Source organism: Herpailurus yagouaroundi, unplaced genomic scaffold (assembly GCF_014898765.1).
Source record: "Herpailurus yagouaroundi ecotype Mexico unplaced genomic scaffold, PumYag 195, whole genome shotgun sequence".
Taxonomy (NCBI): domain Eukaryota; kingdom Metazoa; phylum Chordata; class Mammalia; order Carnivora; family Felidae; genus Herpailurus; species Herpailurus yagouaroundi.
The window spans coordinates 5843686-5862764 of NW_024412426.1; the positions used below are offsets into that span (position 1 = coordinate 5843686).

The 19079-nt window shown below is 47.5% G+C and overlaps 1 protein-coding gene across 1 annotated transcript in view; it reads left to right on the top strand.

Moving 5' to 3' along the window:
• The window catches only part of SMYD2 (SET and MYND domain containing 2), a 51472-nt gene extending 33976 nt beyond the window's left edge, over positions 1–17496 (top strand). The window contains exons 6-12 of the mRNA XM_040446459.1: positions 4250–4317; positions 6894–6996; positions 10085–10195; positions 11121–11241; positions 12311–12485; positions 14757–14865; positions 17047–17496. Coding sequence (XP_040302393.1) covers positions 4250–4317; positions 6894–6996; positions 10085–10195; positions 11121–11241; positions 12311–12485; positions 14757–14865; positions 17047–17127 — 768 coding nt within the window. The 3' untranslated portion in view covers positions 17128–17496. The remainder of the gene's footprint in view (positions 1–4249; positions 4318–6893; positions 6997–10084; positions 10196–11120; positions 11242–12310; positions 12486–14756; positions 14866–17046) is intronic.
• The last annotated feature ends 1583 nt before the right edge of the window (positions 17497–19079 follow it).

The window sequence follows — 19079 nt, forward strand, 5'->3', positions numbered from 1 at the left end:
GGTAAATAAATTATGGCATAGCTTTATGATGGCCTTTATAACTTTTATTTCAACAAATGTCTAAAGATTAGGAAAATGTTGACACAGCGGTAAGTGTGAAAGCAGGATGAAAATTGTGTATAATATGAAAATATGCATATGCTAAAGAAAGGTAAAGTAGAAGTCCACAGTTATGTCCTGAATCGTAGAAAATTTTTGTTTTTTTTATTGGTTAATTTTCTGAATTTTGTTTACAATGAGTGTGTATAACTTAAGAAAATACTAAAAAGAAGAAACTGATTAAAAAGCATCCATAATTCTTCCATCTCAAAAATTACGTATATAGAGAATGAAATGAGTCTTTATCACTTTTCCAACCCACTTTAACCCCCATGAGAATCACTGCTACCAGTTGAATGAATTCCTTGATGAACATTATGCTATATAGATATGTTTCTATTTTGTGACTGTCATCATCAAAAATAAACATGCTGTTCTTTGTAAAAGAAAAAATGGATTCCAGTTATGAGTGCTAAAGTAGATTTTCCTGATTTTCATATTATCCTGGATTTACAACACACTTTCCTATGTGTCCTAAGACAGTGGATTTGCATGATGATGGGAAGCTGAGGAATTGACTAATTTTCCATTTTTTTATTTTTATTTTTTTATTTATTTAAAAAAAATTTTTTTTAACGTTTATTTATTTTTGAGACAGAGAAAGACAGAGCATGAACGGGGGAGGGGCAGAGAGAGAGGGAGACAGAATCGGAAGCAGGCTCCAGGCTCCGAGCCATCAGCCCAGAGCCCGACCGGGGGCTCGAACTCACAGACCGCGAGATCGTGACCTGAGCCGAAGTCGGAGGCTTAACCGACTGAGCCACCCAGGCACCCCTCCATTTTTTTAAAAGAAACTAGATACATGACTTTTTTCTGGACATGGAGAAGGCATGGTTATATGAAAGCATAGGAAAAATGAAATGAATATAGTGTGTACCTTCACTTCCAGCTGTGAGAAAAAAGATCGCTTTTCCTCTAACACAGTAATACACGCTGATAGGACTTCTCAGTGTTGGTGTAGTAGACATGGGACCATGTTTTCAGAACTAGAAACCAAGGCACTTGATCTCACAAGCAGGAGTATATTTGTGGTGAAATGACTCAGGATCTCTGAAATTTGGACTGACTCAGAAAATCCAGGAGATACCAATATATATATCTGTATCTGTACACACACACACACACACACACACACACACACACACACACACATATATTCACATACACATATATAACGGAGATAATTAATTCCTTTTTAGATTTTATATTTATCAAATCATAATATCTGTTCTCAGGTTGTATGTGCATGCGTACACACACATTTTTTCGTGTATAAATTTGGAAAGGGACATTTAGTATCCCCAAAGAAAACTCTAAAGCAAAACTGAAAAGTGCTGGTCCAGCCCCTTGCCACCCTCTGGCCCCGTCTCTCAGCCTCAGGCTGTGTGTGCTCTGTTCCAGCCTCTGAGCCCTCTCCTCTCTCTGCTTTGTGGGGGGTGTTGTAGGTTAGCCTGTGGCCCAGCAGCAGCTGGCAGCGGGAGATGACTGTGCTCCTCCGACAGCACGGAGGTGCATTTTAATCACTGGGAACATATGCATGGTTGGGAAATGTATTTTTGGTGTGCAGCCTACATCTAGTCTAAATGCTAATTATGAGAATAGCTTTAGCAAAGTACTTACGCCTGATTTGACTTGAAAAAAAGGACAGTGGCCCATGCATCTTAACGTGCAAGTTCACTTTTCTTCTCCAGGGATATTTCAGAAGGGAGGGAAAGCTGGCAGGGAAATTGCTATGCAGTCTGGCTTACACACCATCACCGCCTCCCAGGAAGGGACAGTGATGACTGTGCTTACAGGTGCCTTTGCCCACAAAGAGACACGCTCACTCTTGCACAGTGAGAGGAGGAGGATGGGGCGGGGGGGGGGGTGGGGTGGCATGTAGAATCCAGCGACGCAGAACATTCAAGCCTGAAGAAATTTGGAGTCACAGACTGATCCAGTTGAGCTCCATGCAGAGGAAGAGATTAAGAGGCAAAGGAGCGAGTCTCCTGCCCCTTGGAGTTAGTGAGGAGCTGTCTGTCCCTCCATCCATTTTGAAAAATTGCTGCTCAGTTCTTATTCTGTCATTCTGCAGACACTGCTGAGGCCTATTAGCATCCAGTCTGAGATCGTAGATCGTTCAGGACCTACTATGGTGCAGGACACATAGTTCGTGCCCCAATACATTTTGTTGAATGAATGAAAATCCCAGTTTACTCTTACCTGATGTTGGTTGTCGGCCATTGGTTAATGGTAATTGATTCATGTCCTGATAACAGAATAGGCTGGGGGTACTTGAAGTTGGCACCAAAAATACTATGTTAAGTCTTCTACATAAAAATGCCCAACACCCCAGGTCTTCAAAGGCTGTGCATTGTTCTCCTAACCTGCAGTGATCTCTTTTTATGTTGAAAATTGTAAATACTGTTTGTGAATATGTTGAACTTACTGTAAAACTTGCAAGTCAAACCCATCATAGCCTTTACTTCTCTGTGTGCTGAGATTTCCAAGCCTTGACGTTGGCCCTTTAATTTTAAGTAAAATTGCCATATTAATATTCATAGGTGAGAACAATTTTAGAAGAAAATGGTATAGTGTAAAACTCTTTCGTGTTTCCAAAAACTTTGCTGTCTGAATGTCTGGTTTGAACTGACTCCTGTCCTGTTCTGCCACTCACTACATACATGGCCCTGAACAAGTTCTTATCATTGTCCTCTCCCTGAGCCTCAGTGGCCACATCTGTGAAATGGGTTACGTCAGAGTAGTATTGCAGATTTATGAGAGGGTAAATCCACAGCACCTAGCACAGGGCCTGGCCCAGAGTAAGTGCCCAGGGGATGCTCGTTTTAAAAAGCCCATCCACTGGCCTGAAACACGCCCACGCATTGTCTCTGGTATGGAAGAGCATGGTTCTAGCCCATGGGGTGGAAATCGTGCAGCGTGTGGCGTCTCACAGCCTTCAGGGCAGCTGGGGAGGGGCAGGGGTCTCAGCCTTTGCCACTCGCTTTGGGCAAGTCACTGCTCCTCTCTGACTTCAGCTTCATCATTTGAAAAGTCAAAAGACGGAGTCCCCGTCCACCCCTGAAATTGTAGATACAAATGAAAAACATTCGCTGAATTGTCTCCCAATAGGCTGGGTGTGCCTCGAGGGCACAGATGGTGGCCCGTTCACTCTTCCGTGCATAGTGCCCAGCATATGTTCTCAGTGAAAGTCGGCGGGAAGAATGAATTTACGGAACAACACAAACTCGGGGATTACATTCCCCGTATTTAGCCTTCTAGCTCTAGGTTGGACTTCCAGAATGGTGAGAGTTGCTCTTGGTATTTTTTCAATGTAACATTTCTTTTTAAGGGTTGAGAAAGTCGCCAGTGGTTGATCTGGGCTGAGATGTGAAAGGAAGGTCTCCGTTCCTTAACCTCAGGCCCTCGGCCCCTCTGCCTCTCGAAGGCATGGACAGCAGTTAGATTACCTATGGAAGGGCTTTCATTTTTGCCACCTCACTTTATGGGATAGGTACTGATCAAGTGACTTCTTTTTTTTTTAATGTTTCATTTATTGATGTATAGCTGACATACACTGTTACATTAGCTTCAGGTGTACAACATTCACATACATTCGTTCACATACACAGACGTTCGTATACATTGAGAAACGGTCCCTGCTGTAAGTCTGGTGACCATCTGTCACCTTACAAAGTTAATACAATATTATTGACTGTATTCCCTGTGCTGTACGTTACATCCCCGTGACTTCTTTTTTAACGGGAGGAAATCAAGGACAGAGGGACTCCGTGATGACCTCGAGATCGCATAGCCGATCTGTGGCATAATTGGGATTAGACTCCAGGTATCCTAAGTCCCATGCAAATATGCAAACCTCGGTCCTTGGACATCTTGTAGTGTCCTTGGGCTACTGTGCATAGCAGGGGTAGGTCGGCTACACTAAGGGCACTACATTCCTAACAATTCTGCTTTTGTTTGTTTACACATGAGATTGATGGGTCAGTTTTGTTTGACCAAAGAAAGGTACCGTGCCAAAAGAAAGGTTTTTACATCACTAAACTGGAACATCATCCCAGTTAGTTTGTAAAAGGTCACAATTAAAGAAATGATTTCTACCCGAAGAGAAGCTTTCGCTCATCTGTTTCTCTCTCGTCTTTTCTCACTGTAGGTTAACTGTAACGGCTTCACAATTGAAGATGAAGAGCTTTCTCATTTGGGATCAGCAATTTTTCCCGAGTAAGCTGAGTTTGACTTCACTTCCTTTTACTTATTTAACACTAATTAGATTTTTTTTTTTGATTTTTTAAAATAACCTACCTAACTGCATGTGGCAGGCATGAAACTCCAAGTGAATTAAGACACCTTTTTAATTCTACTAGGTTTCAAAATATTTCCCATACATTTAGGGAGCCAAAGGTAGTAGTTAAGAGAACAGTTGCTTGTTAAGTCCTGCTAAGTAGGGAGCTGTTATTAAAGAATCCTCTCTAGTGTGCTTAGAAGGAACAGCCTGTGCCCTGCTGAGAAATTTGCCTTTTGCATATCTTTGGTTCTGGAAATCTTTGGGTCTCTCACACTCAAAGTGAAACACTAATTGCCAACCAAGCATTGCCATAGGCTAACGCAGAGACCGTATCCGTCTGTTCCTTCTGAAAAATACTCGTAAAGAAACAGCACGGTTTGGGAAGGAGACTGTGCTGAAGTAGTGAACTTGGAAAATTTCAAGGAACGATACGATTCTTCTTTACTTCAGGGATACTCAAGTAATTCAAGAAAGGCTGGCCAGTTGACTGTTGGAGATCTTTGTAGCTCTGACTGTAATGGATTGCCAAAAACGGCTTTGCCCCTTGCCTCTGATGGAGTGGGTATTTTCAGAATGCTTCAGTTCCCTGAAATCAAGTCCTCCCCTCCCAGATGGAGCAAAGGAGCCTTTCCTGCATCCCCTGAGTTAATCCACCCTGTGGGTTGGTGATGTTGCTTAATATATACTAGAGGCTCCTTTGGCTTTGGGTTGCCGAAGGTAAAGGAGGCACCCACACACTTAAGCACGGAGGACATGTGAGCTCCTGATGGGTCGGTCTGTTGCTGCCCGCATCTGCACGTCCGATGGGTCTGAAGGATAGAGAAGCATCTCTGTACAGGCCCACATCTCCTGAGCCACTGCCATCGGCTTTCCTGACTGGCGAAACAGAAGGTTGATTCACACAATAGTGTCCCTGTGGCCAAAATGGTGTCATCTGCCGTTTGAATTCTGATAGTGAGGAAACAAGGGTTTGGGGGAAAAGCTCTTTTGGACTTTTGCTCTTGGGAAAGGGAAGGAGAAAAGGGAAAGGCCGTCAGATCCTCTTTAGAAGGCTCTTACAGACAACTTCAGACATGGAAGAAGCTCTGGAATGTCTCTCCTCTCAGTGTTTTCAAGGCTAAGAGCAAGGTTAAGGGTGGTATTTGAGGGTTTGCCCTTCCCAGTGATCATCGCAAGAGAATGATGCCACCGAGAGCATGAATGTTTCAGGTTCTTTGCCTTAGTGAATTTCCCTCACCTTTATTAAAAAGATGTCCAGGAGTCTGGCTCGAAATGAACGAATAGTTCTACAAAAGGTTCTAGAAAGCTGCTTTTCCTCTAATAACAATGTTCAGCGCATTTGTTTATCAGATTTCCCAGGGCCTGATCGCCTGCCCACCACTTGTCAGCAAGCTCGGTGGGCCGTCATGCGTGGCGGGGGTGACCCTTGCTAAGGACAAGACGAGTTATCACCGGCCCAAGGCCAGCCACACACCCCATCACTCAGGCCTCTGGCAGCTGGCGGGTGGGAGAGGGCCACTCCCTCTTGAGTACAGCAAACCTGGGGCAGCTCACCCGTCAGGCTTCCCGGCTCTTTGCCCATTTGGCCCCGGGGCAAATAGGAGAGGGGTTTTGGTTGCCGAGGGTTCAGGCAAGTGACACTGGCCATCAGAGCAAAGATACATATGGATGTGAGTGCCCATATGAGCCCCAGTTTCCAGGCAGTTTTAATTGGGGGAAAAAATCCCTTTGGGCTGAAATCGTATCGCCATTGTGATTTCAAAGGCAGCATTTTCAGAGATCAAGCACTTTTTCCCTGTAGTTTAGAAATTTCTGTTCTCAGAACTTTGACCTTGATATAATCAGAAAGCTCAAAGCCCCTCGCATAGGCGAATCTCTCTGTCCTCTCCGTCCCTGAAAAGCAGACAGTAAGCAGCAGGAACAGTAATGTCCCAATTTTCCAGATGAGGAAATTGAGGTGCAGAGAGAGACACAGATAGGCTTCTGAGGGCCCCTCTGGGGACCACAGGCCCTCCCCAAGGAAGCCGGAGTCTCCCACAGGGGCAGCCTCTCCGCATCTGAAGAAAACCCGTTAGAAATAATCCACTAATAGAAAAAGCTGCTTGGAGACAGCAGCCCGTTTGTCCTGTGCCATGTCCTCTGGAGCAGCTTGCTGCGGGGGCTGGGTTTGGAGTCCTTCCTCCAACAGGAAGGAATGTTCCTGGGAGTTGTTGTCGCTGCTGTTTTTATTGTTACGCGTTTTTTATTTTTGGCCGAGATACCGCTATTTGGAATTGTGAATTTCGCTTCTCGATACTGTTAAAGATGTTAGGTCCGGTTATAAATAACACGCAGAAAAACCACCTCTTAGAATATGGTAGCCAACTGTTAGGTTGTTTTGTGGTTTTGTTTTTGTTTTTAAACATCCTACCAAGATCCAGTTCCTGCAACTTCATAAGTAAATAGCCAGGGATTTACCTGAACAGTCTGCCTGCCTTCTTGAGAAAATTGGGTTTTCTCTTCTGATTGACAGCGTTGCACTGATGAATCATAGTTGCTGCCCCAATGTCATTGTGACCTACAAGGGGACGCTAGCAGAAGTGAGAGCTGTACAGGAAATCAACCCGGGAGAGGAGGTGAGTGCGTGGCCCCTGGCGGCTGTGGCCTAGTGCTTCTGACGGCTGTGTTAAAAGGCGGCGTGGAAAAATCAGTGTGGCCTCCGTGGACGAGAGTGGCTGTGAATGACTCTGGCAGTCACCGTGTGTCCGCCCTTAGGCCCTCCAGGGTTAGTGATCAGATCTGCGACCTATGGCTTAGACTCCCACACTTTTGCCTTCCAGTTTGGTGCTCACCATTTCCATATGTGGCTAAGAAAAAAACAGGAAAGAATAAATTTGAGCTAAATTCCTTACAGAGATTTGTAGAGCTATACAGAGAAAGGAGACTATCCAAATGACCAAAATGAAACCTCTTGAGAGTTTCTATATTTCTTTTTTAAAAAAAATTTATTTATTCAGAGAGAGAGAGAGAGAGAGAGCAAGAAAGCATGAACTGGGGAGGGGCAGAGAGAGGGAGAGAGAGAATCCCAAATGGGTTCTGCACGGTCAGCACAGAGCCCGACATGGGGCTCGAACCCACAAACTGAGATCATAACCTGAGCTGAAATCAAGAGTCAGACGCTTAACCAACTGAGCCCCAGGCGCCTTGAGAGTCTCTGTATTTCTGTTGCCAAATAATTGAGCTTGAGCTTTTTTTTTGTAATGTTTTATTTTTGAGAGAGAGAGAGAGAGAGAGAGAGAGACAGAGCACGAGTTGGGGAGGAGCAGAGAGAGAGGGAGACACAGAATCGGAAACAGGCTCCAGGCTCCGAGCCGTCAGCACAGAGCCTGACGCGGGGCTCCAACTCACAAACTGTGAGATCATGACCTCAACCGACTGAGCCACCCAGGCGCCCCGAGCTTTTTCTTTTCTGATTAGTGAACTTCCTCCCCCAAAAGGTCAACACTCTTGTTATCTAAAGAGAGAAAAAGCAACTGACCAGTAGCTGACAAGTTAAAGCTCCAAGTGACACACATCAGCATTTCACAACCCATCAATGCCACATCTCAACTCCAGAGAGACCGTTTTTGAGGACTGCTGTTCAGGTGGTGGCTTGTACATACTCTCAGGGCAAGTAGAGGCTGGCTGTGACCGAGAGGTACCCTCCTTGTCTCAGGGACGTGGAGAAACCCAGGTGTTCGGTCACCTGTTGCAGCGATTCCCTCCCCTTTCCCACACGCTGCCTCCGCGACTACCTTCTGAGACGCGTCATCTCCAGAAAGCTCAAAAAGGCTGCGTGGCAAATTGCTACATGAATGCTTTGTGTTCTTAAATGACTAGTAAAATCTCTAGCAAGGACACGTGGATTTGTAATCACACCCTTCAGAGTCAGGTTCAGTTTGGTGATCTCCACTGCCATTTCAAGGTGCCTATCTGGGTATTTTAAAATTTGAAGACCGTGATCTGTGTGCCAAATGCTCGAGGCCTTGGCTTCTCTGGAAGTTGTTAACCAGCCCACAGCCATACTAGGAGCTGAAGTCCAGGGCACAGGTTAGACTTCCTGTCGTCTGCCTCATTCATCAGGACGAGGGGACCCTGTTTTGGGCTGGGGCACCTTGGGTACCAGATGTCTGGCGACTGCCGTTATGCCTCTTCTGTTAAAATAGACCCATCTCGGGGCGCCTGGGTGGCGCAGTCGGTTAAGCGTCCGACTTCAGCCAGGTCACGATCTCGCGGTCCGTGAGTTCGAGCCCCGCGTCGGGCTCTGGGCTGATGGCTCGGAGCCTGGAGCCTGTTTCCGATTCTGTGTCTCCCTCTCTCTCTGCCCCTCGCCCGTTCATGCTCTGTCTCTCTCTGTCCCAAAAATGAATAAACGTTGAAAAAAAAAAATTAAAAAAAAAATAGACCCATCTCAGCCGGCCGGAAAGTGAGTCACCAGGCTCCAGTGCTCCCACAGGCTGGCTGGAGACTGAGCGGTTTGTCACCTAGAAGGGCTCGCCAGAGCAGTGACACTGAGCGGCCTCTGTCGCCACCTTCTGGGCCCTGGTGTCTGTTGCGTCTTGTGTCCATCAGTCATTTCAAAGAACTGAGGCAGCTCTGGCCACGCGAGGCCGGGCAGGGCTGGCTCCTGTTGTTGGTTTGCCCTCACGCTCCGACAGATCTGAGATGCAGTGACCCCGCTTCGGGGAAGTCACTGCCTTGGGGGAGACTTGCCCTTCAAAGAGGGTGTCAGATGAGCTGCAGGGTCTCCGGTGCCGCCCTTGGGGTCTGGGAGAGCTTGGCTTGGCCGTGCCTGCAAGCACCTAGCCCCGCGCGAGTGCCCCCTGCCTGCCTGCCTGTGCCCGAGGTTACTGGCACGCGGACGGCTTTGTGACATCCATCTGTTCAGTCAGACATTTGCCTGATGGTGTGGGATGCGCAGCGAGCGCTGTCCCAGTGAGTAGATAATGGCCAGTTAAATGCCCGTCTCCTCCATATGCTCCAAGCCCCGGTTATAGACCCCGTTTGAAAAAAGCAAGGACGGGAGAACCCAGTGAGCCCAGAGGCAAGACTTTTCCAAGTTCTCTGGCCCAGCTGGGTCAGGCAGCGGCGTGCTGGCGTCCTGGAAGCTGTGTCCTCCCTGTGCTGACTTGTCCTGCCCGCCGGGCCCAGCTTCTTGTCCCGTTGCCAGCTGATGGAAGGGAAACCCATCAGTGTGTATGTGTCCATGCTTCCCCCTCACCCACTGATGCATCTGGGCCGGCCTAAGCTGTGCAAGACAAGAGGATAAATAAAGGCCAGGCAGAGAGAGGCCAGGCCCAATCTCAAGGATGATAGAGTCTTTGCCCAGTGGGGCCTTGGCTTCTACACGTGTGATGGCATCATGTGCTTGCTGGGACAAGTCCACAGCTTGCTGTCTTCGGGGAGGCCGGGGTGGGGAGGCTTTCAACCCTCCAGTTTACTGTTTGGTGGGCTTCTGGATTCTCTGGAAGGTGGGAAGAGAGGCCCTTTCTCTCCATCACAAGGAGGTGGACAACACTGGGGGACTGCTGACATTAAAGAATTCAGTGAGCTAAAGGGAAGAACATACCCCAAACTGTGGCTTCCTCAGTGCTCATCCCTGGAAGTGTTTGCAGAGCCACAGAAAGGATAAGGAGCAAGTTTACCTGTAGCAGCTGGTGTTTTCCACCTTTCGGACCCCCTCAGGTTTTCACCAGCTACATCGACCTCCTGTACCCAACCGAAGACAGGAATGACCGGTTAAGAGATTCCTACTTCTTCACCTGCCAGTGTCAGGAGTGCACCACCAAAGACAAGGTAGGCCGATGGGGTCAAGGTGCTGACCGTAGCCTGCGTCTCAGGCCCTCGCTGCCAGTCGGGTATCCTGTCTGACTTGGGTGTTTCCTCCTGCAGTATTTTTCATATGTCTTGCCAAGGTGGCTAGAAGGAAGCTAGTTACACCAGGCCTCTGTTTAAAGCCGATCCTCACAGCTGATTGAAACATTTCCATTTCACTGTGCACATAAGAGAAGGATTTGCCAAACGGCTATTTCTTGGAAAGAACTGGCTGCTTAAAAGAGAGGGAAGGGGAAAAGCACACGAGAGGCTTCCCAACCTCTTCATGAGAATAAGGAACATTTTCCCTGGCATTGCCAATATCATTTTGCCCATGCCACCCTCCTTATTCTCTTGATTCATAGATGTGTGGACACACATATCTGCCCATAGCAAACACACTCTAAGTGTGCTGCCTGGATAAGGACTGTCTAGAAAATTCACATATATATATATATATTATATATATTACACATATATACTACACATATATATTACACATATATATTACACATATATAATATATATTAATATTTATTTATTTATTTTGAGTGACAGCGCATGAGCAGGGGAGGGGCAGAGAGAGAGGGAGAGCGAGAGAATCCCAAGCAGGCTCTGTGCAGTCAGTGCAGAGCCCTGTGAACTGTGAGATCATGACCTGAGCCGAAAACAAGAGTCGGACGTATAACCGATGGAGCCACCCTGGCGCCCCTAGAAAATTATTTTTGTTTGTTTTTGTAAAAAGGTGATGGAGTACTAGGTTTCCCTTAGATGCGTTGCCCGATTTCCTTTCATTCTTTTGTAACTTTAGAATGGGCAAGTCTCAAAATACACTGTTTGAGGGGTTTCCCCATCAGTGTCGTCTCCATGGGAGATAACACCGTGCACTTGTGGACATTTCCCCCAGGATAAGGCCAAGGTGGAAATCCGGAAGCTCAGCGATCCACCAAAGGCGGAAACCATCCGTGACATGGTCAGATACGCACGCAACGTCATCGAGGAGTTCCGGAGGGCCAAGCACTACAAATATATCCTTTACAACTTTACAACAGAAGTTTACTGTCCCTCGCCTTCAAGAGGTGCCAGAGAGCTGGGAGGAGGGAGCAGAACACAAAAGAATGAATGGCTCCCAGGAAATGTGGGAAGAATTACTGACCACCCATGACTTGGTGTCAGCCATGCCCAAGTTTTACGATGTTGATTTCATCTTCTTTCTCCTCGATTCACTAGTTTGGTCAGGAGCTGGATGTGGGGGAGGAGTTTTATTGTGTAAAGTTGTGGAGAAGAGTTCCTTGACGGCCCTCATTAATTGGGTGTCATACTCCAGGCAAGCGCAGCACGAAGGGCTTTGCTTACATTATCGTACCCAGTCCTCACAGGGACACACAAGAACACACAATGTTGCCATTCCCATGTAGCAGGTGGGAACAGACTCTTAGGTAGCAAGTAATTTGCCCAAGGGACAGAGCCCGCCAGGATTTTTCCCCCGTCTGCTGACTACCATAATCCATGTTCTTAACCATTACATTCTAGCATTTTCTTGGGCTGAAAATTTCCCCCACATTTACACTGGAGGAAATTGAAGAAAGGCGTGTTTTGTTTTGTTTTTTTCTTAGCATAAAAAAGAACTTTTTCTTCAGAAATGCTTCAGCCGAAGTACTGAGCTTGGGTGAAGGTTTAAATTTAACTAGAAGGTTGAGATTGGTGATCCTAAACATGGTTTACAGCTGACCTGAGGGTCTGTTCCCTGGGGCTAAAAGTTTTCAAATTGTGTTTGATAGTTGAGGTCTTCAGTTTTCTTCTGAAGTTTGTTTCTTTAAGAAAAAAATAATTGCCAGGGTGCCTGGGTGGCTCAGTCGGTTAAGCGTCCAGTTTCGGCTCAGGTCATGAATTCATGGTTTGTGTGTTTGAAAATTTAAAAGAATTTTCTTTAAAAGAAAAAAATAATTGCCTTTCACTTTTGCTTGGCTTTCTGTAATTGACTTTTGCAGAGGGCGAGGGTAGGGGCGGAGTGCACCCGAGTAACGGCTGGAACCGGCCTCTGGAACTGTCCAAGCCGAGAGGCCTCAGCCTGTCCTTTCCTTAACGCCAGAGCACCCCCTAGTGAGCTGCTGGAGATCTGTGAGCTCAGCCAGGAGAAGATGAGCTCCGTGTTCGAGGACAGCAACGTGTACATGTTGCACATGATGTACCAGGCCATGGGTGTCTGCTTGTACATGCAGGACTGGGAAGGAGCCCTGCGATACGGACAGAAGATCATTAAACCCTACAGGTGATGGCAGTGGCTGTTTCTGATCGTCTTAGCGGGGAGCAGAATTTGGGGCTTGGAAATGTGTACCTTGCAAATGTGGGGCTCGGAAATGTTGTTTTCTGACCACGCTGTGTGGGAACATGCTAGAACAGCGTTCTCTCGCTGCACCCACACCTGGAGGCACAGGTGCAGGGTGCTTCTGCATCAGGCCTGGCATCGGGAAGAGAACGCTTGTAGAGGCAGGTGTGAGGTTATGAAGGGGGTGCTGGGGCAAGAGCCCTCCCAGGGCCTCTCCAGGGTGCTGTATCCAAAGTAGTTAATTCAGATCCGGATTAAAAAGCCACTGGCTTGTTTCTTTTTCCTCCTGTGCCTTCCAAGTGAAACACACTTATTACCTGGTAACTGGTGGTCCCACATCCCTGCTTTTCCATCGTTACTCACACCATCCCCTTCTTGTGTTTTTTAAAATTGCTTCCCGGTTTGCAAACAGGGAAGTGCCGGGACCATTGAGTTGGCTCTGGTTGGTTACCCATTATCTACCCTGCTAGTTCTGAATACAGCAAGTTGGATTTTAACTTAGAGTAATAATGAATGTCGGCCCCGGGGAAGTTTCCTGTCGAGAGGGTTTTTAAACCTTAAAGTGTGTGACAGATGGAGGTCGTGGCAGTTTCCTCTGGCTCCGATTAGCCATTTCAGGGCTGGGAGGGCCTAGATCTTATCAGTGGGGCACTTGTTAAACACCTTACCATTGTGCATTTGCAGGGTCTCGCCAAGACCAAGTGGCTCAGAATCTCTGGGCATTAGCTCCGAAATCCCTGTGCCCCAGAAGCACCCCAGGTGTTTCTCCTGGATTTGAGAAGCCCTCAGTTCTCCCTCACTATCCAAGGTTGGGGACTGTAAAGTTTGGTCTGGTCTGGATTTCCACGGCCTTCCCCTTCCCCTGCGCTACCCTGACTAGCCATCAGGGGGAGCTCAAGGGAAGCCAGCTCCTAAAATCTGCTCTTGGAAACAATTTGCTACATCACAGACTCTCTCACAACCTATCTTCTTCCTGAGGTGGGTGACAAAGTCCTCTGGGCTTATGCATAGAGCCTTCTGTGAGATCTAGAGGGAGGGAGGGTAGGGATGAGAGAGAGAGAGAAAGAATGAGAATGAATGAAATAATCTTAGCTTTGTGCTCCGTCTCCCAGCTGGGCCTTGCTCTGCTGGACACTTCCTTAGCTTGGTGAGCCCCTCCCGGAGGCCAGCTCTGGCTTTCTGTGGGGCCACTGGCACCAGCGCTTCCTCCAGGCAGCGTGCTGCCTGCCCAGGAATACAGATAGAATGCGTCGTCTCGTATGGATGGATCTTGAGCTGTACAGACGGGTCTGTAAATAAACACCTGCACACACACGTACATTCTCCCTCCCCTCGTCCCGTCCCACCCATAAGCTGCCTCCTGCTGTCTTTCCTAGGCAGGCCCTACCAGTCGGCCTTCAGTTAAAACCAGACAGAGAACGGGGCTCTGGGTGGCTCCATCGGTTAAGCGTCTGATTCTTGATTTTGGCTCAGGTCGTGATCGCACAGTTCGTGAGATCGAGTCCCACATTGGGCTCTGCACCGACAGCACAGAGCCTGCTTGGGATTCTCTCCCTCCCTTTCCCTCAAAATAAATAAATCCTCTTTAAAAACAATAGCTCCCACTCCCCCAAATTATTCTCTGCTTTTGAAAACAAAACAGAGAGAACACCTACTGTATGTAAAGCCCTCTGCTGGACAACAGAGAAAGCAAACCCAGAGGAAGTAGGTGTTCTTCTGACTTCAGAGAGCTGACAGCTTTGTTAACTCAAGTGACAGCCATCGAGTGTGACAGAAAGTTGGGTTCTTGAGACACACGGGTGTGTGTATAACACTGACAGGCGTTCTGTCTTTTTGTGAGCGGATAGGCCTAATCTGCCAATGTCTGTGAGGAGACAGGCCCAGATAAATGGGGGATTCACTTTCAAAGATGTTTTCCCAGTGCCCTGCTTTGAGTGCACCCGAAACAAAAACCTGGGACTGGGGTCGAATGTCATGTTGTCGGTGTTTTTATGCAGGATTTCTCCTGCAGTTTTGATGTAGCTTTTCAGAAACACACACACTTGCATGAAATGAAGCGCGTTTGCGTGCTCAGACAGGGTCGAACCATCCACGGTGTCCACCCAGAATTTGCCGGGGCCTGGAGGAGCCTGGCTGCCATGGGGTCATGGCGCCTGGCCTGCAGGCTGCTTGGTGCCCTTTGACGGTGGCCTGTTATCTCCTCTCTTCTTCCAGCAAACATTACCCTCTGTACTCCCTCAATGTGGCCTCCATGTGGCTGAAGCTGGGAAGGCTGTACATGGGCCTGGAAAACAAAGCTGCTGGAGAAAGAGCCCTGAAGAAGGTGCGTCTGCAACATGAGGCTGGGGGTCCCGGCGCCCCACGGCCCCTTTGTCTCCTGCCCTCGCACCTGGTTGGGCTGAGGGACTGAAGTCATGGAGAACCACCCAGCTCATCCCTCTGGCAGGGACGTGGGAGGCAGGGGGTTGGGCAGGTCGGGGTATAGTAAGTGATGGAGCCTTTGCCTTGTCTGTATCTGGGCCCTCCCTTGGGGGAAGGGCTGCACACACTGAGAGAGGCTGGCTGTGACTCTAGGCACAGCCCGAGCATGGGGGGATGGGGGTGCCGCCCCCGGCCCGCATGAAGCCCTGGAAGTGGACAGGGGCCACGGGACGGGTCAGGAGACTGTGGTGAGGGAATCGTCTGTGTGTCTGCCTTTAGGACTGGGATTTATGCTGCCCAGTTGAGGTGAAATCAAGGCAGTTGGATTGAGAGAGTTCCTCAGGATTACGATGATGCGTTTGCAGTTTCTAAAGCGTACTGAAAAACCATCATCATTGTTCATCAAGTACCAGTCATGTGCCAGGACCCTTTCAATTCTCACAAAAATGATACAGGTTTTCTGGTAGAAAAATGGAGATTCAGTCGGAGGCCTTCATTCAGACTGGGGTCTTCCTGAGTCGAAAGCTCCACTTGCCCAGGCTGTGACCAGCACACAGGGGACACCAGGACCCTGGGCATGTGCCTCCCTCAGTGTTTGACTGCTCTGTGCTGCCGGTGGGTGAGGGGGCCTGGCCCTGACCTTGCACCTTACGCTAGCTAGAGTCACCGTCCCGAATATCAATTCTCGTTCTTTACGTAGCAGTTAACAGTTGAGGAACTGTAATCTTTGGGCCAGTCTGTTGATCCTGTAAGAGAGTGTCTGTAAAAGTTGGGGCCAGACTCTCTCAGACTTCCTGGTAGACTACTTGGGAAGATGGTATTAGGTCCCACATCCCAAATGGAAGGGTCGAGACCTGACCAGGCTGGCAATGTGAGCTAAGCATGCACTTTTCTGTTTTGAAACCATAGAATTTACCTCCTAAGATAATAGATTTGTTGCCTTGGTGAGTTGAGGGAAAGTGGGCCAGTTAGGTCAGAGTTGCAAGGTGCTGGTGTTTAGTAATGAGGTACGAGAACAGTGAAGGACGAAGTAGCTCCGAAAAAGGACTGTGAATTGTGAAATGAACACAGTAGAGGCATTTGGACAGGACATTCCCGAGTGTCCCGAAGGCTCACGCTGTTCCTTGGCCTGCCTCCTTTTGGTTTGAGATTTAGGAGGAGAATGGTACAATGGAAAGGATCATCTATCAGAGTCACAGGCCATCAGAAATTCCCTGTTCGGGAATTTAAGTTTTTCTCTCCGCAATGGAGTTGAATACAGAACAAAATAAATTCTTACCGATAACATTTGGTCTATACTTCCTGTATGCCGGATGCTGTTCTAAACACCGTATGTGTACTGACAACTCGGAGGCATCATTCTTATTTCGCAGATGAGGAAAATGAGGCGCAGAGCAGTTAATTGCCCAAGGTCACACAGCTGGGAAATGATGGAGCCACTGGCACCTCTTCGGTTTATATTACTTCACTGTAAAGATGCCTTCTTAAATATGTTCTCTCCAGCTGCCTCAAATGAAACCCGCAACGACTTTGAAGTTTTTGGTTTTGCTTTTGTTTTTAAGAATGTGTATTACAAGGAAAGCATGCATTTTTCGAAAGGGAAAAACGACTTAGTCGTGTCTTAGAGATGAGCAGTGTCGACTAAAATCAAAACAGGTTCAGCATGAAGTTCACCGTGGCCTTTTCTGTTCCAGCACTGCGTGTACTGGGTTCAGCGCAGATAATTCTATCCCTACAGCATTTTCTACTGCAAGATCTAGAATGTCATGAGATCAGTTTCTCTGTATCATTTCTTCAACTGTTGTAGAATGTTGTACTCGGCAGTACAGATTGGTCATCAGATAATGGGTGACTAGTTGGTCATCAGATAATCTTGTCTATTAAGAAGAAAAGAGAGAAAAGAAAAGGAAAGAAAAAAAAGCCAGACTCTGGAAGAGAACATGGCTCCAGGAGCCAGGATGTATCCTGTGCCTTGGAGCAGAGAAGTCTTAGCTGGAGTTAAGTTAGCCCAGGGTGCAGGTTAGGGGAGGGGGAGGGGCTGCCTTCAGGCTCTCAACCCTTTCCTCGTCTCTGTCTTTCCTAGGCCATCGCGATAATGGAAGTGGCTCACGGGAAAGACCATCCGTACATTTCCGAGATCAAACAGGAGATTGACAGCCACTGAAACTACGCCTACATGTTAGTTTTTATTTAAATGTTAGTGCAGAAGCCTTCAAGGATTTGAATATTTCATTCAAGTTGTACACATCACTCCCTCACTTCTGTAAAATCATTGGAATGAAAAACAATACCTGCCCTTAAACCTTACACATGGCCCCCCCTGGAAATTGGTCTGAATCTTTAATCTTAATACCAAATAATTTTTGAATGCTTTTCTCCCCCCCCGCCCCCCCAAGAGATAATGGCATGGTTTCAAATATCATATACTTTGGAAAGATTGAATTAAAATATGCGATTCTTTTCCCTTTCATGCCTGTTCTAATGTGCTGAACAAACCTGGACGATGAAAGAGAATAAAACAGATAATGGTATCGGAAGTTTGTCTTTTCTTCTGTCTGTGGGGAGGATTTCAAAGTGGCAGTGGAGGCCGGGTGTGGGAGTGCGGGCGTGGGGGGCAGGCGGCCACTTAGTCTGTAGTGACTTTCAGGGATCAGTGCCTGTGGAGGAGAAAAGAGAGAAGGTACAATTAAGTGACCTGCATACCACCCCCGCTCCCCGGGCAGGAGAACGTGTCTGTCTTGAGTCATGGGTCTAGTATCTGGAATCCCTTCCGTGCATAAAGGTGCATCTTGCATGCTTGGCTTCCTTGGCTTTTTTTTTTTTTTTCGTCCTCTGTCTGAAAGCCGACTTTCCATGTCTCATTTCTGTTGACTGTTCTATGCAGTGCTGTCCGTGTTTGGAAACAATCCAGGATAAGCTTGAGAAGGAAAAAAAATTTTTTTTTCCTTACCAACTCTGTGTTATTGAGCAAACACTGATCCCTCCCCGCGCGGCCGGCCGGCAGGAAACCAGCTCCCCACTGCCTGGATGGCAGCAACCGGGGGACTGTTTGTTAGCAACAGCCGCGGAGGACAGGGCCAGGGACCGGGCTTGCTTGGGGTGCAAGGGTGTTTCCTGGAGGAGTTTCTTGCAGTCCAAAGCGAGGAACTTCCCCATTAGGTAATAATTAAAGCCTGTGGAGTTTACACTTCAGCTTCCATAGCGTGATCCGCAAGCAGCTTGAACAGCTGAATCCTGAACGTTACCCTTCCTGCCTCATCGACACCCACACGCATGTCTCACGCCCACACATCTCACACCCACACGCCTGTCTTGCACACACAGTTGACGGCACACAGTGGGATTCAGCAGGCAGAACGCATTCTCTTATTCAGAGAAGTGCACTAAGATGCTTATTGGACACCTACTGTATGCAGAACGCTGTATGGCTCTCCACGTGCAGAGATGAGTTAGGCACCGTCCTGGGTCCTGGTTCCAGGGAGTTTCACCTTTTAAGAAAAGGCTACTTTACTCTGTAGCTAAGCCTACAATAAGCTTAGCCCACCACCTCCAAAGGTTTTATAAACCTTCTGAAAGTAACAGTTTCTCAATTGTACACAATAGTGGAAACGTGAATTGTTCGTTCTTCTTGTCCGCTCCCATTCCCCAGATGTAACCCCTGGAAACCATGTGCTTACGTGGTCCCAGGCTTTCCCATGCCTGTGCAGGATGTATATGTAAATCGACTTAGAAAACCAAAGGCAGGATGGTACTGACATACTGTTTCAGAATCTGTCTCTGGCTTAACAATATGGACCTGTTTTTATTCCAGCTTTTACAGATTTGCTTCATTCTTTTTAGAGTCAGAACATTGCAGTGAATGTGTCCTATTTTATTCATTCTGTTTATGGACATGTGGTTTTTCCAGGTTGCTCTTCCTATCAACAGTGCCACAGGGCATAGTCTTAGATGCGGAACTTTGCTGTCAGGTGGGACCATGTGGGGGGATAGATTCCAAGAAGTGGAATTTCAGGAGCACGTACTGGTGACTTTTTAAAATTTGACTAAATATGGCCACATCTCCTTTTTAAAAACCTGCAACAGGTTCTAAGGCTATAATATTTGTAGTATTTGTTT